Below are 26,986 nucleotides of genomic sequence, written 5' to 3'. Positions count from 1 at the left end.
ATTCTCACTGAGGCCATTGACCTCACTCTCTATGCAACCGCCAAGAAATCAGAAGATTTTGCCCTCTGAAGTTAGAGGAGTTCTTAGAGAGAAGGCTGTCCAAGCCCCTTATTCTACAGGAAGAGCACTAGAGAGCCTCAAAGGTCAGACAACACGCTTTCGGCAGAAGCCATATTGGAGCCCATGGCTCTTCCAAAGTACAGAAGGGGCAATTATACCTGGAAGGGCAAAGGGCTAATTAACCCAGAGAGAGGGGCAGCTATGTGGAGTTCCCAGAATCTCAGTGTTATGAAAGGCCTGAGTGTCCAACCCAAATTAGACCAAGATTCTCTCCCGCCATATGCCTAAAACAAAATCGATGCGAGTTCTTCTCCCTCTCTGCTTGAATATCTCAAACAAGAGGAAACTCGGTAGAGCAGCACCCTCTCTTCTGGGACAGCTCATTGGCAGGAAGTTTTTCCTGCATAGCCATCTGCCTCTCTTGTTCAGTGGTCCAGCTTCTCCTTTGGGTCCAGCCGAACAAGGTTAACCCCTCGTCTACATGGCAGCTTTTCAGTTACTTGGAAACAGCTAGAACAGTCCTTGAGTCTAACAGTGAACAATTATATACATCGATATATCAGTCTGCACATCCACGCTCTGTATTATTAGCTATAATCATAAGAAGGGGGAAAGAAGAGAACATTAATGAATAGAAAGATGGCCTTGAAGTAGATTCAAGTCATAGTGGTTTTAGTCTATGGCCAAGTCACCTAGCTCCCCTTTTTAAGCTTTTCCCACTCGTGACCCCTTTTTGAAAGCCCAAGAAATTTTTACACAAAATTTTTACACAACCCTGGGTATATGGGCATATAAAATAGGTATGTAAATCAAATATTTACAATAATAAATCATAATTTTAACATTCAGTTACACAACCCATATTGCATCATAACCTATAGTTTAAGAAGCTTTGCTCTAAAAGACTATAAGTTTCAGCAAAGGAAATAATTTTCATTAGTAAAGGGCATTTCCTCACCGGGAGTTCCCTCTTCTGAGTGTGCACTGATGGGGATGGAGACAAGGATACTGTTACCATGGGGATGAAGGATAGTCAGATTTGGGACACCGAGCAGGGGACCAGTTGTTAATAATAGCTGAAGTTTCTCTAGCTCTTTAAAGTTTGCCAAGTTCTTGACTTCCTTTCTATGTGTGTGGGAGCCAAAAGGGCACTGGAGCTGGCAAGAAAGCCCTGGACTCAGCCACCTCAGACATTTACCAGCCAGGCAGCCCTAGGCAAGTCACAACTATTCTGCCTTATTGTCCCCCTCGATAAAATGAAAGGACTCTTTCATTTCTAAATCAGTAATTCTATGAGCCTCCATATTTTTGCCTACATTTTACAAGAGAAGAAAGCAATATCCACAGGGAAGAAGTGACCACATTGGAGGACAGGGGCTGTCTTTTGCCTCTTTTTTGTATCTTCAGTGTTTAGCACAGTGCCTGACACATAGTAGGCACTTAAAAACATCCACAAAGAATAAGTGACCACATTGGAGGACAGGGGCTGTCTTTTGCCTCTTTTTTGTATCCTCAGTATTTATACCAGTGCGTGACACATAGTAGGCGCTTAAAAATGTCTACAGAAATGAAGTGACCACATTGGAGAACAGAGGCTGTCTTTTGCCTCTTTTTTTATCCCCAGTATTTAGCACAATTCCTGGCACATAGTAGGTGCTTAATAAATGTTTACTAAGGATTACACTCTAAAGCAGAATTCAGAGTATTCTGTCTCCAAAGTGAATGTACCTTCCATTAGGTCACATTGCCTCTTTAAGATAGATTGAAAGACAATGCAGAATGCTATCTAGTTTTATGAGGTAAAAATCAGAGGCTTATGGATTTAGGGCTAGAAGGAATCCTAGAAGTCATCAAATCCAAACACTTCATTTTACAGATAAGGAAACTGAGTCCCAGAGGGTTTAGTAATTTGCTCAGTTATGTAGGCAGTAGGCAGCTAGGTGGCACCATATTGGATAGAGTGCTAAACCTGGAATCAGGAAAACTCATCTTCATGTGTTCAAATCCATCCTCAGGCACTAGCTTTGTGATCCTGGGCAAATCATTTAACCACATCTGCCTCAGTTTCCTCATTTGTAAAATGAGCTAGACAAGGAAATGGCAAACCATTCCAGTATCTTTGCCAAGAAAACTCCACAGAGAGTCAGACTGAACAACAAAATAGTATGGTGCAGCTAGGAGGCACCAAAGCGCACAGACCCCTGGTCCTGGAGTCAGGAAGACTCATTTTCTTGAGTTCAAAGCCAGCCTCAGTCACTTACTAGCCGGGTGACCCTGAACAAGTCACTTAATTCTGTTTGTCTCAGTTTCCTCATCTGTAAAATGTACTGGAAAAGGAAATGGCAAACCATTCCAGTATCTTTGTGAAAAAAATTCCAAATGAGGTCATAAAGACTGAGACATGATGGGAAAATGACTGAACAACAACGTGTAGGTTGTAAATTATCTAAGGCAGAATTCAGACACAGATCTTTCTGACTTCAAATCTGATTATCCACTCAATCACACTTTCTCTCATTCTTATTTAGCTCCATTCTCTAGAATGTATATTCCTGGAGGACAGGGACTAACTTTAGAATTTTTTTTCCTTATTCCCACTACAAATAAACTCTTGAGGAACTATTTTTTTTTGTATCCCCAACACTTAGCACAGTACCTGGCATAGAGTAAGCACATAGTAAATGCCCGTTGATTAATGGTTTATAATTCTATGGTAGCTTGAACCAGCTCAAAATCAAATCTTCTTGTGATTGTTTCTTCTTCCCTTCCCATTCTCTCCTGTCCCCTTTGTCACCCTTGCAGGAGTGCCGTGGACTCTGCATACGTGGCTGGAGTCTTTGAGGGTGTCTTTCCAGCAGCACCGGAGGCCATTGATCCAGTGTTTATTAAAAGAGTTTAAATCTATCCAAGAAGAGGAATACACAGAAGAACTTATTACCCAAGGTCTGCCACTGATGTTTGAGATCCTGAAGGCAAGCAAGGTATGGATGAAAGGGTGCTGGACCTAAATGCCCAAAGAGAGAACACGGTGGATGCACCATTCACCTGAATGGTCCTGTGCATCTGGTAGAGAAGCAGCTTTGTGGGGCTCCTCCTTCTTAGAAATCAGCAGTACCTGGGTGACTTGGCCAGAGAGCATTGATAAAATTAAGGGGTTGGACTCAGTGGCCTCTATGGCCCCTTCCATATAACCCTATGTAACCTAACATAGATTCAACCCTGGATTTACATGTGGATCTCCAGTCCAATTTTCTCATAAGTAAAATGATGGGAGTTAGATTCAGTCGTCTCTAAAGTCTCTTCCATTTCCAAATTTTTGATATTATGATCATATGCTTAGCACTGATACCTACTAGATACCTAATAAATGCTTTTTGACTTGTCTTGACATCATGTAACCCTTTCTCCAGCTGCTATTGGCTGCCTGTGTGACTTGACTTTTTCTCTCTAGAATTCAGTTCTCCTATCTATAAATTGAGTGGATTGGAAGAGATGAGAAGATCAAGTCAACAGTATTTATTAAACACTTACTGTGTGCTGGGCACTGCATATGGACTCATAGCATTGGAAATTCAGAGTTGAAAAGAATCTCAAGGGCCATTGAGTCCTACTCCTCCCCCCATGGTTTTATGTATGAGAAAAGGGAGCCTGAGAGAGAATAAGTGATTTGTCCTGAATTGTATGGCTAATAAGGGTCAAAGGTGGGATTTGTATCCAGGTCCTTGACCACCACTTAAGTAATTCCTATGGATTGTTACAACTTAGACAAGGGTATCTCAAAAAAGGGTATCCTGAAGAGAAAGAGTCTCATGGTTACATACTATGAGGATCAGTTGAAAAAATCAGTGTTGTTTAACCTGGAGAAAAAGTAACATAAAAGCCATCTCCCAATATTTGAAAGACTGTGGTATAGAAAAGAATCTGGGCTTGCAGTGAGAAACTAGCGCCAAATGGAATGAGGTACCTTGGGAGATAGTGAGTTCTCCCGCAGTGGAAATCTTCCAATAAAGGCAGAGTGACCTGTTGTCAGGAGTTGTTATTAAGAGGATTCCTGTTCAGATACTTGTTGATTTCCCTTCCATCTCTGAGATCCTGTAATTTCAATCAATCAGGAAACATTTATTAAACTCCTAATGTATGCCAGTCACTGCGCTAGATATGGGGGATAGAGCTCCAAAGAAGCTAATGATGAGTTAATCAGGAAGGAGTAAATGGGAATTCCAAAGTGATCCATGCAAAACGAGGTTATCAACTTCATTGACATTGACAAAAATGGAAGGAAAAAACCCCAGCAGACAATATAAAGACCACATAATGGGCAGGAGTAAGATGAACTGTGTTAACCAAGGTGATTTGAGCTCTAGAAGGGATGTAAAAGATGCTCTCTTTTACAAATGAAGTCAGGAAGGGAGGCGAGATCCATGAGGTAGGTAGTACAAAGAGGCAGCCAAACAAAAATCAAAGACCAGGAGAAAATATCCTGTGCTAGGGGTGGAACAGATCAGAAAGATATAGGGAAAGAAAAGACAAGAACATCACGGGAGGAAAAGGAGCATGAACTAAAAGAGGGAAAATCCATCCTGATAAGCTTAAGTATTCATGAACACCTGACCAGTTTCCAAAGCTGACAAAACTATGATCTTGTCAGAGAACGATCCAGTCCTTTTCCCTCCACTTTTTCTAGGTCTCAACTCTTCCAGTTGTGAAATAGAAGGTGAGGATGTATCCCCTTCCAGAATAAGGCAGGATAGGATGTCAGGACTCAGAAACTTTAGGACGTTGTCTGATATAGTCTTGTGCTTTCTGACAATCTTCCCTCTGAGATATTCTGGAATTTTCAGATCTTAGAAAATTGTGATCCATGTGAATCCACAGAATGTGTTGGCCATATTAAAAATCTCCATTGGCTCCATTGTTATCTCTAGGATAACAAACAAAATTAACAGCCAGACATTTAAAACCCTCCACAACCTGATCCCCACCTACTTTTTCAGTATTATTTCATATTATTCTCCTATTAAATTGGCCACTTCAGTGTTCCCTTTATATGACACGTTGGATCATGCCTCCATTCTTTTGCAGATAGATCCTTGTGCCTAGAATGCATTCCCTCCTGCTGCCGTGCCCCAGAATCCCTGGCTTCCTTCCAAACACAGCTTAGTCACCATTTCCTTACTTTTCTATATACATAACTGTATCCCTGCAATAGAATGTTTTACTTTTGTTTTCATTTGTCTAGCACTCAACACAGCAAACTTTGTATCTTTCTTATTATCTTCCTTCTTCCTTCTCTTTCTTTCTCCTTCATTCTTATTTTTCCTTCTTCATCCTCATTCTCCTTCTACCTCTTCCCCCATTCTTGTTCTCCTCCTGTTCCTTTCCCCCCTTTTATCCTTCTTCCTCTGCCTTCAATTTCTGTCCTTATCTTCATAATCTTTATCATCTCCACTATCTTCTTCTCTCTCATCTTTCACTATTTCTATTTCTGGGATTTTATCAGCATTGAATCACTTAGTGATGTGGAATCTTCCTCTATGAAATCTGTTCTACATGTAGACGTAGAAAGTTGGCTTGCAGGAAAGAGTAGTTGAATAGCTTGCCCATGATCATATCCTTACGGTGTCTCTGAAGCAAGATTTGAATCCAGATCCCCTGACTCCAAAGCCAACTTCTTCCACCATATCTTAATACAAGTTGAATCGCTTTGATTTAAAGAACAAGGACAAGAAGAGCAGGACATTGTTCCAGCTGGAGAACAGAATTCTAGTAACCTTTCCTTCCTCTCAAGTCGCTTCTGTATATCTATACAGTTAAGAGGCCCATGGACCCGAGTCCTCCGCCATATATGTGCATCCTGCATTTTCCTTGTGCAGATGGAACGCCAGGTACAGCTTGGCCGTGTGCTGCTAACCGTTACTAACAGAATGCCATGTCCCCAACAGCCCAGCTTGTTAGAACATGATTCCATAGCTCTTCTGCCCTTCTGTTTGCGTCAGCTGGCTGAGCCCTCAAGAGAACCAAGTTGAGCTAATGGCCGAGACTACATGGCTGTCACAGACCTGCCCTTTTCCCAGTTCCTCTCTAGGGATAGAGCCTAGTTTCAGAAGCTGCCATTTTGGCCACTTGGACACATCTGTGCCCAAACCCACCTCTCTAAGGAGACTGCTGGCTTTTTGCCCAGACAGAGACATAAGTGCTAGTTTGTGGCTCCCCTTTGATGAATTCCAGGTGGTGACAAAAAGACCTTGGTCCGGAGCTGACAAGATCCATTTGGGAGTACAATCTGTGGTCACCATGGTTCAAACTCTCCAAGCTCACCCTCCCTCCTCTTGGGGCTCATCTCTTTCACAATTATTAACTGGTGCTAATTACATACATGCCTCTTACCTATAAAGGCAATTCACTTTAAGCTCAAGTAGAATTAATTATGGAGGTCTCTAATTTTAATTCAATAAACATTTGTCAAGCTGCCTCTCTATTCTAGGGCCTAAGTAAACAAAGGAGGAAAATAACACTGTCCCTATCTTCAAGTAACTTCTGTTTTACTAAGGGGGAAGTGATTAACAATGACAGCATCTGGATACTTACAAAAACAAGAATCCTGAGAAGGGGAACCAGAAGAAATTCAGAGCAAGGATAATGGAAGACTGAAATAGTCCAGGGAAAGAACCCTAAGCTGGGAACTGAGAGGTCTCTGTTCTAGTCCTACCACTCCCTTCAACAAGCCATTTTATTCTTCCTGAGTCTTCATTTCCCCATTTTTAGAATGAGGAATTGGTGGGACGTGATTACCACAATTTCTTCCAGCTCCTAACATTCTATCAGTCAGTCAGCAAGCATATCTTAAGGCACCTACTATGTATCAGTCACCAGAGACATAAAAGTAAAAAATGAAATAGCCCCTGCCTTCAAGGAGCTTACATTCAATCTATAAAAATAGTATGTGCCCAAATAATTACATACCAAAAATGCAGAATAAATACCAGGTGAGAGGCAGTGTGGTGTGTTGTGGGCAGAGATCTGGGCTCCACATTAAGAAAATCTGGATTCATGTCCTACCCTGACACATAATGGCTCTTGACCCTAGACAAGTCACTCAACTTTTCAGTGTCTGAAGCAATTCTTTAAGACCACGAGCCATTAAGCAGGTACTGAGAAGGAATTTACTCCCAAAGAGTTCACTAAGCCTAAGAAATGACAAATCTGGTCCCAAAATATACTTAATAATTCTGTAGAGGCAACACTAGTACCGAGAAGGAGTCTACTCCCAAAGAGTTCACTAAGCCTAAGAAATGACAGAGCTAGTCCCAAACATATATTTAATAATTCCACAGGAGTGACACTAGAACCTAGGAAGGAGAAGAGGTGATCAAGAAAGGCCTTACATAGAGGGCTTGCTCTTCTCTGAATCCTCCTGGGGGAGGTTAATGAACAGGAATGACCATCAGTCCACCGAGCAAGTAGTAAATGTCAGGAGCTGTCCAAGGTGATGGGAATATAAAGACAGAAGTGCAACCATCTCCCTCCCTCAACTTCTCCCTCCACCTACCTTTAAGAAGCTAACATTCTATCAGTGAATATGTTCAAATAAGTCCAAAAGCTAGTCAGTAGAATAGTGGGAAGAGAAAGAGGCAGTGAAGGAAAAATAAAGAGAGAAAGAACAAAATAAGGAGACAGAAGAGAAGGGTCTGAATAATCCAAATTCTAGTAAATCTGCCCCTGAATTATTTAACAGATGCTTATACTTTAGGATACCAATTTCAAAAACTTGTCCTCTTTATGAAGATCTTGGGATGTGAAGGACCATAGATTTAGAGAAAGAAAAGACTTCAGAAGCCATCTTCCCCAGTTCTTTTACTTATACTTGGGCCTAAGAGGTTCAGTGATCCCAGGTCATACAAGTTATGGGTGATATCTGGGTCCACTGACAATGCTTTTTCCACCATCACACCATGTTGTGAAATCACTGAGCTCTCCAAGATCACTGGCCTTATTTTTAGGTATTAAGGGCATTAAACTTGTGGTTATTTGTATCTTATTCAGAGAGAACCTTGACTATGTGCCAGAAGCAATCATCCCCTATTATTGAATGGGGAATCCCTGTTTGCTGAAACCCAGGAGCTGTTATGACCCACAAAAATCTCCTTTCTAATGGATGATGAATAAATAGAATGAGAGAGTGTGACTTACTAGGCTATCAGGTCCCCAGTAATCATACCTCTTTTCCCAGAGACCTCTTAGCAATAAGTTCTAGTAAAATAGATCATGGGCAGCTCAAGAAAGTGCACCCATGTCCCGCTGGGACGAGAAAGAAGTTTTAATGGCAAGTTCATTTCAGTTTCCTACAGAAGACTCTGTAACATTTATAAGGGAAAAGAGATTCTCCCTGTCCTTGCCCAGGATTTCACTTTTCTTAAAACTGAGTGAGGAGACCCTTGGAATCATTCAGTTCTTAGAATCCTTGTTTCTCTTCCTTAGAATGAAGTGATCAGTCAACAGCTGTGCGTCATCTTCACTCACTGTTACGGACCTTATCCCATCCCCAAACTGGTGGAGATAAAGCGTAAGCAGACTTCCCGCCTAGGTAAGTTACCACCCAGAGGCTGCCTTGCAACTTGAAAACAGAGGAAGGAGATCAGATGGAGGGGAGGGGAAGGGAAGGAAAGGAAATATGCTCACCTACTTTCTAAGTCACATCTTTAGGGAGTTTTGCACCTGGAAGAAATATCATATGGAATATCTTAGCTAACTTGGCTTATTCCATTTTTATGACTACAAAGAAAAGGTAATCTAAGACTCGTTGATCTGAAAATGAGAGACTTGATGGTATCTACCTTAATTTTCTCATCTATAAAAGTAGGGATTGCACATGATGGTGTCTGGTGGCCCCTTCTAGTTCTCATCCAGTGAGTGCTAAGCCTGGAGTTAGCAAGAACTGAGTTCAAATTCAGCCTGTGGGATCTTGGACAGGGCCTTCATTCTGTCTGCCTCAGTTTCCTTGTGTGTTTAATGAGGATAATAATAGCCCCTAAATTGCTGGTTTGTATGGATTCAATAAGATAATGGTTATAAAATACTTTGCATATCTTAAAATGTTATATAAAGTCTAGCTATTAGTTATGTTACAGCTATGGGCCTATAAGAAACTGAATGATGACATTTTTACAGAAGAGGGAGATAAATGGAAGAGATTTTATTTTTCAAATCTTAACCAGGGGCAGCCAGGCGGTGCAGTGGATAGAGCACCAGCCCTGAAGTCAGGAGGACCCAAGTTCAACTCTGGTCTCAGCACTTAACACTTCTTGTCTGTGTGACCCTGGACAAGTCACTTAACCCCAATTGCCTGAGGGAAAAAAATTCTTAAAACCAATTGGATTCTGACTCTAGGTGAGGATTCAAAGGTGATGTGACATGTCTTCCCTCTGACAGAAAATAAACCATTCCAGGCTTCATATGAAAGAATTCATGTCAGTGGTTTGAAAGAACCTTTGGCTGAGTTCTGTTTCCCATCCTAGGTAGCAATCTGTAGCTTCAGAGACCAATCCCATAAGCCCCATCACTAACAGAGCACCATCACTGTTGATATGTAAACCAAAAATATATATCTTCCCTGTGCTCTGGACTAATTCTGCTCTCCCATTCCTTTTCCTTCTATCTAGATCCTCATTTTCTCAATAATAAAGAGATGTCTGATGTTACCTTTCTGGTGGAAGGAAGGCCATTTTATGCACACAAAGTATTGTTGTTTACTGCATCTCCCAGGTAAGTGCTCATTTTCATCTTGGAAGTCAGTCCTGTTCACTGCTAAGACTAGACTGTAACTATTCACCATTTCCAGAAAGTAAAAGGAAGTGGGTGGGAGGAGTTTTAGGGATTGGATCACTTAGTTAGTGAGAGAATTGAGGACCCATGTTCATGGGATCAGCCTCCCAAAGGCCAGTAGAAAGAGAGCTGACCTGTTTCCAATCTCTGAACGGAGATGTGTTGTACAATAGGAGTGAAATGAGGCATATATTGTTGGATATGGCCAGTGTACATCCTTATTTTTAAAAAAAAGGCTTTATGATATGTGGGGGAAGAAGGAAAGAGAGTATCATCATTAGGATCACTCCTAGTCATTATGACATGTCAGCAATGTAGAGGGTAAAAAAACAGGAAATGGTGGTGAAAGAAATGGAAGGAAGGAAGGAAGGAAGGAAGGAAGGAAGGAAGGAAGGAAGGAAGGAAGGAAGGAAGGAAGGAAGGAAGGAAGGAAAGAAGGAGGGAAAGAAGGAGGGAAAGAAGGAGGGAAGACAGAAAGATGAGTTGCCCTGGCATTCATGAAACATAGGATAGTTTTTAGTTCTTTGAAAGTCTTCAAGCAAAGGCTGGATTCTCACTCATTCATGAGATTTTATAGAACAGAATTTTATTCATTAAGAGTTAGAATGATGACCTTCCAATTCTGAGATTCTTTGAATTTGTTTTCCCATATTTTAGGCTTTAAAATACTTGAAGATAAACATGACGTCCTTCCTTAAGATTTCTATTCCCTCAACTCATTCTCGTGTGACAAGTTCTTTAGTCATCGATGCAGAGGATTCTTTCCCAAGTCTGAGTTGGAAAAGCTAAATTGACTAGCTCATGCCTTGTCCACTTTTCATGCCATTAGTGGGCATTGTCACATACAGAATGTCTCAGAAAGTCTATTTAAGCTTAAAACTGCCCTAAGACTTTTGCGTACACTCCATCATAGGGGCACAAATGAGGCATATTAGAAAGAGAATGACTCATGTGCATTTAAGACAGATCAATGAGCCCATCAGGGCAGGAACTCCTGGAGAGAGAACACACCCCCTTCCGTACTAATCCCCATCAATCTATGACTTTGTAGATTAATCTCAGGGGCTCAGAAAGGTTTTTGACTTTTTACCCAGGTTCACACAGTTAATGGGGATCCAAAGTGAGATTTGAACACAGGTCCTGCTGATGGCAAACCATGCTCTCTATGTGTTCTGGTACATAGAGGTTAATACCTCTATATTTTCAGATATTAGCATGAAAAGGAACCAGCATTGTTCCCTTTGTTCAATGATGAGAAATCAGGCTTTCATTCATTTTTTTCTGCTCTCTTTTCTCTCTTGTCTAGGTTCAAGGCACTCCTGTCCACCAAACCAACAAATGACAGCACTTGCATTGAGATCAATTATGTGAAATACCCCATTTTCCAGGTAACTTAACCGTTCTTGGCACCAGGTACCTCCCAGCAGAGGCAGCATGAATGCAGCTGGCTCCCAGTTATCCATTTGGGAGCTGGGGGGGTTTACACCAGCTGCACAAACTACCGATGGACTTTCATTAGTAGAAGTTTAGAGAGTGCATCTTGTTTTTAACGTTAACCCAAGCAAAATGCAACAAAGGAATATAAATCTTTTTTTTTTCTAACAATGTGGAATCTGTTCTTCCTGAGTTCAAATGTGGATTCAGATACTAGCCGTATGACCTTAGAAAAGTCACTGAATCCCGTTTGCCTCAGTTTCCCCATCTGTAAAATGAGCTGGAGAAGGAAATGGCAAACCACTGCAGTTTCTTTGTTAAGAAAACCCCAAATGAGGACACAAGGAATTGAACATGACTGAAACAATTGAACTACAAAAGAATACATTCATTTAGTGCCATAGTGTACAGGGGAAAGAAATCTGACTTTGGTATCAGAATAGACAGAAAAGTGGGCATTCTGCACAAAGGAGACAGCCCCAAAAGAAGCCTGGAATTGGGAGATTAAATGTTGTTCATGGGATAGCAAATATATGTCAATGAGGAAGATGTGAGAAGACTAGAAAAGTCAGGGTAGGGAGAGGTCCTTTAGGTGTCCATCTGCCTTTTCTCACCACATTACCAGCCTGTTTTCTCTTCTTGGTACACAATTTCTTGTGTACTACTTCTGGTTTTACAAATAAACTAAGGATCTGAGAGAGGTTGGATGATTGGCCCATTGATCCAAATGTCAGACTGAGGACTCAAATTCAGTTCTTCTTGGCTTCAGGTCTAGCACTCTATCTACACATCTCATACTTAGTAACTGGATGACACTGCTTTCCACCTCAGTTTCCTCATCTGTAAAATGGGGATCCTAATAGTACCTACCTCATAGAATTCTTGGCAGTCAGCAAACATTCATTAAACACCTGCTGTGTACCAGGCAATGTCCTAAGTTCTGGGGATTCAAAGAAAAGATAAAAACATAGTTCCTGCCCTCAAGTAGCTTACATTTTATTGATAGTGCCATAGATGTTATCTTTCTGATGTTGTTACCGATGAGAAAACTTCATTCAGTCAATTTGTTAAAGTTTTACTATGCATTAAATACATGTAGTAAGCTCTGAGGATATACTGAACCAAAAAAAGTCAAAAAATATGGCCCCTCTCCTTATGGAGCTGGTGTTCTTACTCAGGAGTTGCAAACAACTGTGTGAATAAAATATGTGTGTGTATAAATAGGAAGTAATATCAGAGGGAAGGCACTGAGGAGGGGGTCAAAGGGGCCTCCAGCCAGAGGTCAGGTTTGAACTAAGTCTTGAAGAAGTCAGTGAAGCCTGGAAGCAGAGACGAGGAGGGGGAAAGATTGCTATGAGGATCAAATGAAATGACATATACCAAATGCTCTGAAGACCCTCCCAGGCTCTCTAAATGTTGGTTGCTGTTGTTATTAATATGTTAAGTCAGACTCCCATCCTCTAAAAGCCATGTGGCCCAGAGGAAAAAGTCTTCTTGTCCAATGGAGATCCCAGAAGCCCTTGAGAAGTAGAACCTGACACCCTCTGCATCCCTCCTACGCACGCTCACACACACACACACACACACACACACACACACACACACACTAAGCCTGTGAGTGCCTACAACTACACCATTAAGCATGAGGCTAATTGGGAAGTTCATCGTCATAAGTATTGGAAGAGCTGGCCCAGATTAATCATTGCAAGGATAATGGCTTTTGACTGGGCCTGGGGTTCCCTGCCACATTAGCCTGAAGTTATAAAAGGAAGGGACAAGTTAGTGGAGCTCTGGGGATTTTCTTGACCCACTCTCCCCCCCCATAAAAGGAGTGATCTGTGATTTGTGGCTCAAAATAGCCTGAGTGGAGCCGAAACCAACCCTGGAGGAGGGTCCCAGGTGTCCTATTTATTTCACTTTCACACTGATGGGAGAATTTTAGTAAATGAAACTGTGCTTTTTGTCCCCGGGATGTTTTAGTACCATGTGAAGTGGGGGTAAAAGGGGGGATGCAAAGCCCAGCTGAGCCACGATCTGAGGCCCCAGGCTGAACAGGAGTTTGAATCCCAGCCCTGGTTAGGTGAGAGGCTGCCAAGAATAATGGCCTCTGGAATGAGGGACCTTCACCTCATAACCGTTCACTTGGTTCCATCCAGTCCCTTTTCTGGAAGCCCTGAGGATGGCAGGTCAATTAAAATCCCTTCTCCCCTTCCATCCAAAATCAACTCTGCAGGAAACACTGGCTTTGCTACAGCTCTCTGAAGAATCCTGTGTTCCAGGAGAGTGGGCATCTGGGCTAGCGGCAGAGACACTGAGCTGGCAGTTACAGGATTATAGGGCCAAAGAATTCAGTGTCAAGAGAGCCCTGGTCCAACTCCCTTCTTTTAAAGCTGGGGAAACGGAGGCCCAGGGAGGTGATGTGACAAAGAATCATAAACCTAAAAGTGGAAGGGACCTAGAGTTTATGTGGTTTAACTCTTTTAATTTATTGTTGAGGAAACTGAGACCCAACCCTTTGTTCACCTGATGAAGAAAGGGAGGCCTAAATACAAGAAAGTGATTTTCTGACGAGGATCCAGGTAGCAAGTAGCTATGGCAGGTCCCTTGATTACAGGCTCATGCCCCCCTTATTAAATCCTTCATTCCTTCACTTGACACCTGCATAACCAAGGAAAGCTGCTCTCCCCGCTCTAATCTCTACACTGACCAACTGTATGGCCTTGGAGGTGAAGGTCACTTTCACTGACAATAAACCAGTTAAGATCCCCTTCGTTGACAGTTGACCCCTACACGGACCCTATGTATGGCCTTGGGGGTGAAGGTCACTTTCACTGACAATCAGTTAAGGTCCCCTTCATTGACATTTGACCTCTACACTGACCAACTGTATGGCCTTGAGGGTGAAGGTCACTTTCAATGATAATCAAACCAACTTACTAAGAGTAACAACTTACTAAGAATCACAAGTACAAAGACCAATGTAATCCCTACTTACAATGAGATTCCATCCTAACGGGCGAGAGAACAAATACATTCCTAAATAGATCCAGCATGAATATGAAATGAATAAAAATATCAAGTCATTAAATACAAGGCAGTGGGGAAGAGTGGGAAAGACTTCCAGCAGAATAATAATGAGGTAACATTTATACAGCACTTTCTATGTGCCAGGCACTCTGCTAGCATTTAAAAATATTATCTCATTTGATCCTTACAGCAACCTTGTGAGGCAGGTGCTGTTATTAGCCCCATTTTACAGAGGAGGAAACTGAGGCAGGCGGGATAAGTGATTTGCCAGAGCTGACACAGCTAGTAAGTGCCTGAAGCTAGATTTAAATTTCAGGTCCCCAATGCTCTGTCCACTGTCCCACCCAGTCAGAAGATGATACCTTAGATTTATCCTATGGAGAGGGAGACTTTGAAGCAGAGGTAACAAGGAGGTGCATTTGGGATTTGGGGAACAGCCGAGGCAAAAGCTTAGAAAGTGGAGATACGCTGTCATCGGTGAAGAACAGAGAGAAGGCCAGTTTGCCTGGATTGCAGAGTGCAGCGGGAGAATGATGTCCAGTGGGGATGGGAAGACAGGCCGGGGCCAGTTTCTGAAGGGCTTTTAAAGCTAAACAGAAATTTCTATTTTCTCCCAGACGCAATAGGAAGCCACTAAAGTTGATTGATTCACACTTTCAGATCGACGCAGAAGCAAAATTACTTTGGCAACAGTATTAGGGATGGAATGGAGTGGGGACAGACTTGAGGCAGGGGAACTCATTAGGAGGCTGTCTGCGTGAGATAAGAGCCCCAACTCAATGGGAGCTCTGGGAGTGGAGAGAAGGATCAGATGGAGGAACGGTTGAAAGATCTGGCAGCGGATTAAATCTGTGGGGCAGCAAAGAGCAAAGTGTTGAGGATAAACGCCAAGCTATGAACCTGGGAGATTAAGAAGGATGATGGTGTCTTCTACAGAAGTAAGAAAATTTAGACGCAGGGAAAATTGGAGGAGGGGAAATAATGAGTTCGATGGGGGACATAATGAGTCAAGCTATCTACGATCATCCAATCCCAAGTGTCCAATAAGCAATCGGTGATATGGAAATGGAAATTGTGGGAGGGACTGTTTGATAAAACAGTGCCCTCCCCACCACCCCCCTCCACTGTGGCAAAGCCAGAAGCTTTGCTGAGTGGACCCTGGGCCTGCCTGATCTCATAGTAAATAGGTACCTCAACATTTTCTGAATGAAGGTCATTAGGGAGAAATCAGCAGACCCAAAAGGTGCAGAATACTTTAGATTGGGTGTTTGTCCATAACACTGAGAAGTCACATCACCTCTAGGACCCTCTGTCTTTTCATCTGAGAAATAAAGAGAATAATAATACTCCTAGAATATTTCCTCAAAAGGCTGATGACAGGAGGAGGGACTTGATTAAATGTTACACTTGGGGTTTGTGAGCTAGTTCTAGAGTAAGTTATTTGTATTAGGAGGGCTACAAAGTTTCTGAGGCTGCCGGCCCAACATTAACTGATTCCTTCTTGTTTCCTGGGCTACTGACTTAAAATAGAGGAGGGACTTGATTAACTGTTACACTTGAGGTTTGTGAGCTTGTTCTAGAGTAACTAAGTTATTTGTGTTAGGAGGGCTACAAAGTTACTGAGGCTTCCGGCCCAACATTAACTGATTCCTTCTTGTTTCCTGAGCTACTGACTTAAAATGGGGAGGGGGGGATACAGGAATATCTGGTTACCATTTTACAAAAGCCAATGCACTCAGGCCCGGTGGGAAGTAATCAGTGAAGGTTGAAGTTGGACACATGGCAGGAGCAACGAGCTGTTTATGGGCTCGTGTAGACATTTAGCAGCACAGCATCTGTCAGGGGAGCCGGTGGGGAAATCTCCCAGGAAACAGGCAGGTTTGACTTCTTTAGGGGGTAGGGCTTCTACACACTTAATTTGACGATGCCTTTATTCATCAGAAGTGAGTTGTCTTGGTAGAGTAAGCATGAAAGGGAGAGTTGGTTAGCTCGGTTTTATTCATAGAATCCTGGAACATAGAGCTGGAGTAAGGAGGGGGTGGCCCTTACAATAGGGAGTGTCAGCTGAGAGAGCCCTTAGCGCAAAGAATATCAAAAGCGGATGAGATCTTAAAACATAAAATATTAGAGCTGGAAGTGACCTTAGAGAGAAGGTGGGAAGGAAGTTTAGAATTTGGAATGTGAGAGCTGGGAGTAACCTTAGAACAGGGACTATCAGAACTGGGAGGGAGCTTAGAACAGGGAATGGCAGAGTTGGGAGGGAGCTTAGAACAGGGGATGGCAGAGTTGGGAGGGAGCTTAGAACAGGGGATGGCAGAGTTGGGAGGGAGCTTAGAACAGGGGATGGCAGAGTTGGGAGGGAGCTTAGAACAGGGGATGGCAGAGTTGGGAGGGAGCTTAGAACAGGGGATAGCAGAGTTGGGAAGGGGATTAGAACAGGGAATGGCAGAGTTGGGAGGGAGCTTAGAACAAGGGATGGCAGAGTTGGGAGGAAGCTTAGAACAGGGGATGGCAGAGTTGGGAGGGAGCTTAGAACAGGGGATGGCAGAGTTGGGAAGGGGCTTAGAACAGGGAATGTCAGAGCTGGGAGGGAGCTTAGAACAGCAAATTGAAGGGGATCCTTTAGAATAGGAAATGTCAGAACTGAGGGAGCTCTAAAACAGAGCTAGAAAAGGGACCTTAGAACAATAAAGGTCAGAGCTGGAAGGGGCCTTAGAACAGGGGATGTCAAAGTTGGGAGGGAGCTTAGAATGTCAAAGCTGAGCGATATCTAGAACAGAGAATGTCAGAGCTGGGAAGGGGAATTTAGAATAGTAAAGATCAGAGCAGGGAGGATCTTAGAACAAGGAATGTCAGAGTTGGGAAGGAGCTTAGAACAAATAATGTCAGAGCTGGGTTGGGGTGGGGGACTCAGAACAAAGAACATTGAAGGTGGGAAGGAAGTTTAGAATATACAATGTCAGGGCTGAGAGTAGCCTTAGAACAGACAATGTCAGAGCTGAGGGAAATCTAGAACAGAGAATATCAGAGTTGGGAAGGAACCTTAGAACAGGGAATGTCAGAGCTGAGAAGAAGCTTAAAACAAAGAACGTCAGAGCTGGGGGGACGGGGCTCAGAACAGAGAACATTAAAGATGTGAAGGAAGTTTACAATATAAAATGTCAGGGCTGGGAGTGGCCTTGAGACAGAGAATGTCAGAGCTGGAAGGGAGCTTAGAGTAAGGAATGTCAGAGCTGGGAAAGAGAATTTAGAACAGTAAAGGTCAGAACTGGGAGGGTCAGTCAGAGTAGGGAGGGGCCTAGATCAGGGGATGTCAGAACTAAGAACAAGGCACTTAGAACAAGAATGTCACATCCAGGTTCGATTTTAGAACTGTTAAGAGTCATGAAGAACTCTAGAACATGGAATGTCAGACTTCAGAACTACAGAAAATATACACACATATACATATTTTACAGAAAAGTAAAGCTAGCAGATATTAAGTGACTTCCCCCATCTTCATACAGCTAGTAAGAGAGGGAGTCCAAATTTGTCCTCAGGTTTTGCTGACTCCAGGCCCAATGCTCTATCCTATTATACCACACTGGCTTCCATCCCAAGCCCAGGATTTCCTGAGAATGCATTGTGTCATTTGAAAAAATATAGACTCTAGGGTCAAAGAAATTGGATTCAAATCTCACTTCTGATGATGTTGGACTGGGTACTTAATCCTCATGGTCTTCAGTTTCCTTAGTCAGAAAATGGGAGAGTTGTACTGCATAACCTTTAAGTCCTTTCTAGGTGCCCCATCTTTGATCATATTTTTTATTAAGCAATGGGTGGTTCCTCCTTAGGCCATCATGTTGTGGTTTGGATTAACCTCCTTTTTTTTATTCTCTTCTAGCTGGTCATGCAATATCTTTACTATGGCGGTCCAGAGTCACTTCTTATTAAGAACAATGAGATAATGGAGGTTTGTGAAGCTTCATCTGGGATTTCTATAAGCCCAAGTTGCTATTGGGCCAATATTTTGCTCCTGGGAAGGAGATTACAGTATTGCCTGGGAAGGAGACATACAATATGTGTATATTGACATGTGCAGGAAGAAGCCTTCTCCAAATGTGTTTATTTTTGGATTCCATATGGGAACAGAGATGTTCTCTTAGGAGAGGTCCCTGATACACACATGTATGTATGAATATGTGTATCAGTGTATGTATGTATACTATGTTTATATTATTTAATTATCTAAAATATATGTAACACTTCTGTACATTATCGATATATGGACATATACGTACACATACACAGACATATATGTTACATAGTATGTGGGGGGAGTGTATGTGGAATTCATGGCTGTGAGCATCAAAACCCTCAAATGTAGCCTGAACCAGATTAAAATATTATTGGGAAATGTTTAACAAAATAAATAAAAATGTAACACAATGTAGATAATGTGCATTTGTGTTAACCCACAAGGACCCACTTCTAGTGGAGATTGACCTCACTGGTGTGTAGAAATAGCCAAAATATAAGCCAGGGTGTGAAAAGCCCAACTCAATAAGAGGAGTTCCAGAGAGGGAGACATAATGGCATCCTGTCAGGACATGGAGGAGAGGGTCTTTGAACTGGGTGGAATGTCAAGATTTAGGGATTTTATTTGGACTTTGGTTAGAAAGGGAGGGATCCTTGAAGGTTTCGAGTACTGGACTGAGAAGATCAAAGCATTGTCTTGGTGATGTTTTCAGATGAATTAGAAGGGAAAGGAAGAAAGGAGGTGAGTAGATCTGTTGGGAAGTTATGGAAATAGTTCAAGTGGGAGCCGCTGAGAGCCCGGACTAAGATGATAGCTGTAAGAACAGAAGGGAGGACATGAGTGCTTCGAGAAAAGACTCAACAGATGAGGCTAATTAAATGTGAGCAGCAAGGGCCAAGGAGGAATCGGAGGTGAAACTGAGGTTCCTTTTACATCCAGTGAAAGTCAGTCTGACTGATAGCCTCCCTTTTGTAATTTTTTTTTATTTTAGCTCCTGTCTGCCGCCAAGTTTTTCCAGCTCGAAGCTTTGCAGCGACATTGTGAGATCATCTGTGCAAAAGGGATCAACACAGAGAACTGTGTAGATATATACAACCATGCCAAGGTAACACCCACAGCCCCTTTCCTGGGTGCAAAGAGCATAGACAAAGGAGGAGTCTTGTTTGTACAAACGCCTGGGACCTGGGACTTATTGTTGGCGAATCAATGAGAGGAAGAGTGATTTGGGTTGGAGACGTGGTCCTTAAAAAAGAAATCTAGCCCATATGCCCAAGATATCTTAAAATAAGGAAGGGAGGGAAGGAAGGAAGGAAGGAAGGAAGGAAGGAAGGAAGGAAGGAAGGAAGGAAGGAAGGAAGGAAGGAAAGAAAGAGAGAGCGAGAACGAGAGAGAAAGAAAGAAAGAAAGCCAAGTTTATTCATTGTCAATGGAAAAATCCTCCCCCTTTACATAGTTCTTACAGCAGCAGGATATTATGGACAAAATGTGTATTAAACTACAACCCAATGAAATCAACAGTACAGTTATTATCATCCCCATTTTACAGAGGAGGAAATTGAGGCTGAGAGGTATAGTATCTCCTGTGCCTGCCCCCAGTGCCATTAATCCTCCCCCTCCAGCCCATAATCCAGCTTCACAGGATTCCATTTCTGGCAGATGGCCCTCCAAGTGGAGAATTGTTTAATAATGACTATGGGCTGGGGAAGGGAACCAGCCCTTGGCCTTGAACCTTGGGAAATATGAGAAAGCAAATACAAACGTAAAAGGGGCCCCGGCAACATTAAATGCGAGCCCTTGTGACAACTTTCCATATAGGAGGAGGTCAAAGATGAGCTTGTTTTAGCCATCCTGGTTTTCCAGTCAAGTTGTCCAGAATTAGAGAAGCTGCATCTTTCAGCACATTTTCTTTATTTACAAAGGAGGAGGGGTGTGTTGGTAATGTTTAACAACCAGCTTTCCAGGAAGAGGGGTGAGGAAAATATCTGCGTGACTCATTTTTAGGGTTAATTTGCACCATTAACATTTTCTCCAGCACTTGCTTAAGTCTAGACAATGAATAAAATAATCCTTTGGGTCCCGATTTCTTGTGTTTGCGGATTTCCAAGGTGGAAATAAATGCTCACAGTGAACATTTGACAATTGGCTCTCTGGTGTGAGCTGGCTCTTAGCACACTCCTGCAAAAAAAGCAAGCAAAGATGTTTCTCCCAAATGGAGTGAGCCAGAGGTCAGAAACATCAGGAGAACCAGGAGTGGAAGGAGACCAGGATCCCATTAATAATAATGATGATAGCTAACATTTGTGTAGGGTCCTTTACAGGCAGCTAGGGGACACCATAGTGGTCAGCACTGGCCTTGGAAGAAGAAACATTCATCTTCCCAAGTTCAAATCCAGCCTCAGACACTTACTAACTGTCACTCTGGGCAAGTCACTTAACTCTGTCTGCCTCAGTTTTCTCATCTGTAAAACGAGTTGGAGAAGGAAATGGCCAACCGCTCCAGTGTCTTTGCTGAAAACAAAAATATACAAAATGAGATCAGGAAGAGTTGGACAAGACTAGAACAACTAAACAATAACAAAATATAGGAAATTTTACTAATAACATAATTAAACTAATAATGTAGCATTTATGGTTTATAAAGCACTTGGAAAATGTTATCTCATTTAATTTTCACAACCTCCTTGGGAGGTAGGTGCTGTTATTACCCCCATTTTACAATAAAGTAAACTGAGACAGACGAATGGAAATTGAGTTGCCCAGATCACACAAATGGTAAATGTCTGGAGTTGGACTTGGACAACTTGTCAGGTGTTCTGAACTCCAGACATGATGCCCTGGGTTTGAATCCTTGTTCAGTAGCTTTACGACAAGTTGGGTTGGAGAAAGGACTGGACTGGATAGCCTCTAGAGTTGCTTCTCTCTTAACACTCTATATGTTTCTAAGGATCTGGCAGATCTAAGGATCTAGTGGATCTAGTATGGATCCAGTAATGGAAGTAGCTCTAAGGCTGTGAGTCATGGGACCTGGATTCTAATTCTGCTTCCACCACTAGCTGGGTAGTCTAAAGAAGGTCATTCTTCCTCTCTCTGGCTGCCTTCTCTCACCTGCATAGTGAAGGGCTTGTGTGATCCGGGCTTTCGGACCCTTCTCACTCCACAGTTTATGAGTCTATATGGGCCCAATCTCCTCTTGTTTGGGCTGAATTAATAGTCGTACTAATTCATTCAAGCCATTAGGATACCACTGAGCACCTTTCCGGTTTTATGTCCTAAATGACACATCCTTTTTGCTCGCAGATGGTTAGCTCAGTGGGTTACAGCTCTGTGCTAAGGAGGCCAAGGTCATGGGCACACTTCCCATCTAGGCCAGGAAGCAATTCGCTTTTAAAAAAATAATAAATTTGTCATTAATGATTTCTTCTTTCTTGAATCATGGTTCTATCTCAGTGTCTCCTCCCCACCTTTGCCCCATCTGCCCCGGGGGACGAGGATGCCCAGTCCTAACAGCAAAGTACAGCTTTACAGAGTAACTGAGCTCGCTTGCCAGGCTGGCAAGTACCCGCCTCATTTCTGCCCCATCTTGGCCAAGAGGATAGCCAGAAGCCCTCTACACCAGGGCTGGAAAGGACCTTGGAAGTCATCATTTTGTATTAATTACAGATGAGGAAACTGAGGCAAGAAGATACTCAAATCCTTGAGATAGAGCTGGAAGGAGCCTCCAAATCCATCTGATTCAATCTCCTTGTATTATAGATGAGGAAACTGAGGTCAGGAAAGGGAAGTGGTTACCCAAGTCCCTCAATGGAGCCACTTTTGAACCCAGATTCTGATTATAAATCTAATACTTTACTCAGTACCACACTGTCCTTGAGTCATTATCCTAAAGTTCTCTTCTCTCCCTGGAGATCACTAATCATTAATCCATTTAATCAACAATTATTAAGTGCCTATTGTGTGCCAGGCACAGAGCTTGATGCTCTATAAAAGCAAATGTGAGAGCAGACGACCTCAGGAAGCTTCTGTTTTACTCACCAATTTCATCCCCTGCCCATTGACCCTTAGGCTCCATCCCCTCCATTTCTGCCTCTACCTGCCCGATCCCAGCTACACAGGTCATGGCCATCTTGCATCGCAAGTAATGTGAGAGGCTCTGGGCATTTGCTATGTTTTAACCCAGGGGTTGGCCATACCTGAGGACATGCAGCAGGGCACCCTACAGTGGGTCAGCAGAGAGCTGACACAGTGAGAATCAAGCTCAACAGTCAGATGAGCTGGGTTCAAATCCTACCTTTTGACTTATCTTCACGATCTTGAGCAAATCATGTTGTTTCTCTAGGTCTCAGTTTCCCCATCTGTAGGCTGAAGGGATTGGACTAGATGGCCCAAAGATCCCTTCCAGACCCAGACTTGTGCTTCTGAAAATCCTTTCCCCTTACCAGCTCTCAGTGTCCCCAGCTGTAAAATGAAGGGGTTGAACTTGATGGCCCCTGATATCCCTTAAAGAAGCAGGTTTGTGTTTCTATAAATCCCTCCCCCTTGCTGGGTCTCAGTTTCCCCATCTGTAAACTGAAGAGGTTGGACTTGATGGCCCCCAAGGTCCTTCCAGATTCAAGCTTGTGCTTCTATAAATCCCTCCCCCTTACTGGTCTCAGTTTCCCCATCTGTAAACTGAAAGGTTTGGAAGAAGTGGTCCCCAAGGTCCTTCCAGGTTCAAATTTATGTTTCTATAAGTCCTTCCCCTTAACCAGGTCTCAGTTTTCCTATCTTTTAAACTGAAAGGGTTGGATTTGATCGCTCCCAAGATCCCTCCCAAATTTAGGCTTGTGCTTCTAGAAATCCCTCCCCCTTACTAGGTCTCAGTTTCCCCATCTGTACAGCGATGGTTTGGAAGAGACAGCCCCCAAGGTCTTTCCAGCCCCAGCTTACACAGGTATCATGCTCACGCCCTTCTTTTCCTCCTTCCCCAGTTCCTCGGCGTCACAGAGCTCTCGACCTACTGCGAAGGCTACTTCCTCAAGAACATGATGGTCCTCATTGAAAACGAGGCCTTCAAGCAACTTTTGTACGATAAAAACGGGGAAGCATCAGGTCAGGATGTACTCCAGGACTTGCAGAGGACGTTGGCAATCAGGATACAATCCATTCACTTATCCTCTTCCAAAGGCTCTATCGTCTAACCCCCCGAGACTAGAGGGCACTCCCGAAGGACCTTCCACATTCTCTGGCTGCGTCAGCTTCCGATGAATACACACGATTCCCACCGGCATGTTCTTGTCTGGACCCAGGGGCTTCCTCGGCTGCCCCGGCTCCTCCTGGCTCAGTGACTGTGTACAGCTCTCGTGCATTCCTGACACCGGGGAGATCCTGCTGATGGCTGGCTAGCGACTGGGTCCTGATTTGGAAATCCAGTGAGGGGACCATGGAGCTGCGACCCCACTTTGGACATCCCTTGAAGTACGCCCATTGGTGCTGGGGACCGCTGATGGAAACACACCCACGTAGAGATGGTTGGGCTTCCTGAAGCCTGATGAAGAACGGTCCGGTACCCATCCCTAAGAGCATCCCCGTATGCGCTTCCAGAGACTGGTGGTTGCAGGTTTAGTGAGTTTCCATCACACCCGAGAGACAGTTAGAAAGATTGCAATCATGAGGAACAGTCTAGGCAAATTTATAAGGGTGGGGACTTTTTAAAAAATATATGTTCATTAAAAAAAATGGGGTAGCCTTGTAGTTTAAAAATATATTTCTAAAAAGCTTAAAAGTTCCTTTTCAACAGAATTGTGTATAAGGATCCAAGTTTGGGATTTTTCCTTGTTTTTTTAAAGGTCAAAGGTACTCCCTGTGTCAGTGCAATAGACAAGATTTCCACTGGTGTTGTTTATCAGCCGATTTAATCTTGCCTCGCCAACCACAGTGATACACAAGAGGTACACTGCCAACAACCACCTCCAGTTCTGCCATTGAAGAAACAATCCTGCATGCTATCGTTATTTGGGGTTCGAATAAAGGAGCATCTTCTCCTCCTGCCCTGCGAAGCCTTTGCATGGGGCTGGACCTGGCCCACACGATATCCACGCTACATAGTTGCCAAGGATTCCACGGGACGTCATCGTCTCTCGCTCCGCCGCCGCCGCCGGTCCAGCCGATGCTGCCCATTCCTTTTCTGGTGGAGCCTCATAGTGCAATCGATGGTTTCCGTGGGATCAAATTGGTAGAAACTGAATTTTGAGGGAAGCCAGGGTGGGTCGGGGGTGGGAAGGGGCTTGGGGAGGGAGACGTGAGAGCATTTAGCATTTATCCCGGGGCTCTCTTCAATTCTAGTAAGATATCAGTACTTTGCTACCGACCAGAGAGCGTGACTATGTTAGACTATTTGTTATGACTAAATATGTAATATAGAATGATTTCCCATTGCACCCCACAAGTGGACGGTCTAGGACTCTGGGTCGTGGACATTTATTTACTGCTGGGTCTCAGTTCCCTTTGCAAGTCAGTAGCTAGCAAGAGAGATAGGTGAGGGACCACAATAACTTCTTAGAACTTTTCACACATCCTTGTTTTAAAATATCCACGAGTGCAGCAAAAACTCTTCACCATTTGGGGCGACATCTTGATATCAGCTTCCTTCTCTCCCAGCATGCCTCTTCAGAAATTACCGCTGTCCCCCAGAATCTGTTTCAGGAAACCTTCCCCCACGCCTCTGTCGCGCGAGGTAATTCTTGGGTCCATCGCTCAGAATGTTTGATGTATGTCAGTGGCTGCTTCATATTTCCTCCTCCCGGCACCCCCAGGGCTCCCTGCTCCCACTCAGCCCATCAGCTAGGAATCGATTGGTCTCGACATCGGTGTGGATCACTCGGAAAGCCTCTCAGATTCCCTCTGGACACAAAGGGGTGAACGCAAACGGCTTCCCACCCGCCCCAGGGGAAGATCCACAGCATGTGATCCGGCAGGAAGCCTCCCGCTGTGTCCGAGATGTAGCCCTCCTGGCCACTTCCTGTCCTTGAATGTTCAATGCTAGAGCAGAGCAGCTCCGCCTTGGCTTGTGTGATGGCAACCCTTCCTCCCCCCGCCCCCAATGGTGTTCATGTTCGAGCTTGGTGTGCTTTCTCTGTCATTAAAGCAAATATGATTTTTTTCCATGCTGTGATCTGTTTTGTATGATGGGCAACTACCCCGAGTGGCCACTCCAAGGTAGATCTTGTCTTGTTACAGACTTGACAATCCTCCCTTACCAAAAAACAAAAACAAAACAAAAACCTTGTTGTCCCTTAAAACTCTGTGGGAAGTGAACAATGATACCAATTGAGCTCTCATAACACCTAACAGAGAGCCTTCCTCCATTATTCATGTGCCAGGGCTTTCAGACACAGTCCCATCCACTTTCATGTCATTTCCACTGGTATAATTTATTTTTAATTATTAAGCATGATTTTTCATTATTAATTATTTATTATTAATAATAATTTATTTTTATTTTTGGGATTTTTAATTTTTAATTAATTTGGATTTTATTATATATATATAATTATGAATTAATTTAAAATAATAATCATTAAGCATTTATTATGTGCCAGTTACTCTGTCCTGAGCCCCAAGGATTCAAAGAAAGTCCAAAAAATGATCCATGGCCCCCAGGGGCCCACCACAAACAAATGGCTACGTATAGGCAAGATCTAGTCAGGATAAATGAGAGAACTGAGAGGGCCTGGGTGGGTGGAACAGTCCAGGCCTCCTGCAGAAGGTAGGATTGGAACGGATTCTTGAAGGAAGTGAGGAGGAAGGGAAGTCGAGGAAAAGACGAGAAACCATGAGAAATCCAGTGTCCCTGGAACATGGGCTGATGTGGAGAAGAGTAGGAAGTATAAGGAGACTGGAGAGGTGGAAAAAGCTGGGATCCAAAGTGATTAAGAGTCAATTAGGGGTAGCTAGATGTCACAGTAGATAGAGCGCTGGCCCTGAATTCAAATCCAGACTCAGATGCTTAAAAACCACTTCCTGGCTGTGTGACCCTGGGCAAGTCACTTAGCCCCAATTGCGTCACCAAAAAAATAAATTAATTAATTAATTAAAGAGTTAATTGGAGGGTTTTTTACACGATGTCCCATGCTGAAAACTTCACTAAGACTTTTGGGACACTGATCCAGGAGGAAATGGAGAAACACTGGCATTTAATGATTTGGGGGGTGATGTGATGGTGGCTATGCTTTAGGAAGATCACTGATAGCTGGACTGAGGGTGACCGTAGCGGGGAGAGAAGAGGCAGGAAAAGCAGTTGACATCTGTTGCCCTAATCCAGATACAAGATGGCGAAGGGATGGATACATGCATGTGGAGAGCCTGGTGCTAGGTAGATGCTGGAGATATAGTAAAATTAAACAGGCTCTGCCCTCGAGTATACAGAAAGAAAGCACATAAAGGAAGAAGTAGCCAAGGAAGGGAGCTTTAAGTTGGGGAGTAGGGGCGTTATTGATCCATCTTTCCAGTAACAGATGAACATATTGATTTGATTACACAGTCAACCAATCAACAAATTTTAATCAAGAGCTTACTACTCTGTGCTTACTCAGTGCTATATGCTATGAACTCTTCTAAATGCTAGTAGGGATATTCCCCCCCCCCAAA

At 43.3% G+C, this 26,986-nt stretch overlaps 1 protein-coding gene across 1 annotated transcript in view; it reads left to right on the top strand.

The window, feature by feature from the left end:
• BTBD11 (BTB domain containing 11) overlaps positions 1 to 25,768 on the top strand; it is a 322,211-nt gene extending 296,443 nt beyond the window's left edge. The window contains 7 exon segments of the mRNA XM_031938943.1: positions 2,863 to 3,041; positions 8,539 to 8,644; positions 9,720 to 9,822; positions 11,189 to 11,270; positions 18,227 to 18,295; positions 19,353 to 19,466; positions 23,329 to 25,768. Of these exon segments, the coding sequence (XP_031794803.1) occupies positions 2,863 to 3,041; positions 8,539 to 8,644; positions 9,720 to 9,822; positions 11,189 to 11,270; positions 18,227 to 18,295; positions 19,353 to 19,466; positions 23,329 to 23,538 (863 nt within the window). The 3' untranslated portion in view covers positions 23,539 to 25,768.
• The last annotated feature ends 1,218 nt before the right edge of the window (positions 25,769 to 26,986 follow it).

Source organism: Sarcophilus harrisii, chromosome 5, assembly GCF_902635505.1.
Source record: "Sarcophilus harrisii chromosome 5, mSarHar1.11, whole genome shotgun sequence".
Taxonomy (NCBI): domain Eukaryota; kingdom Metazoa; phylum Chordata; class Mammalia; order Dasyuromorphia; family Dasyuridae; genus Sarcophilus; species Sarcophilus harrisii.
The sequence above is the reverse complement of the archived record's forward strand: the minus strand, read 5'-3'. Positions and strand labels throughout refer to the sequence as shown.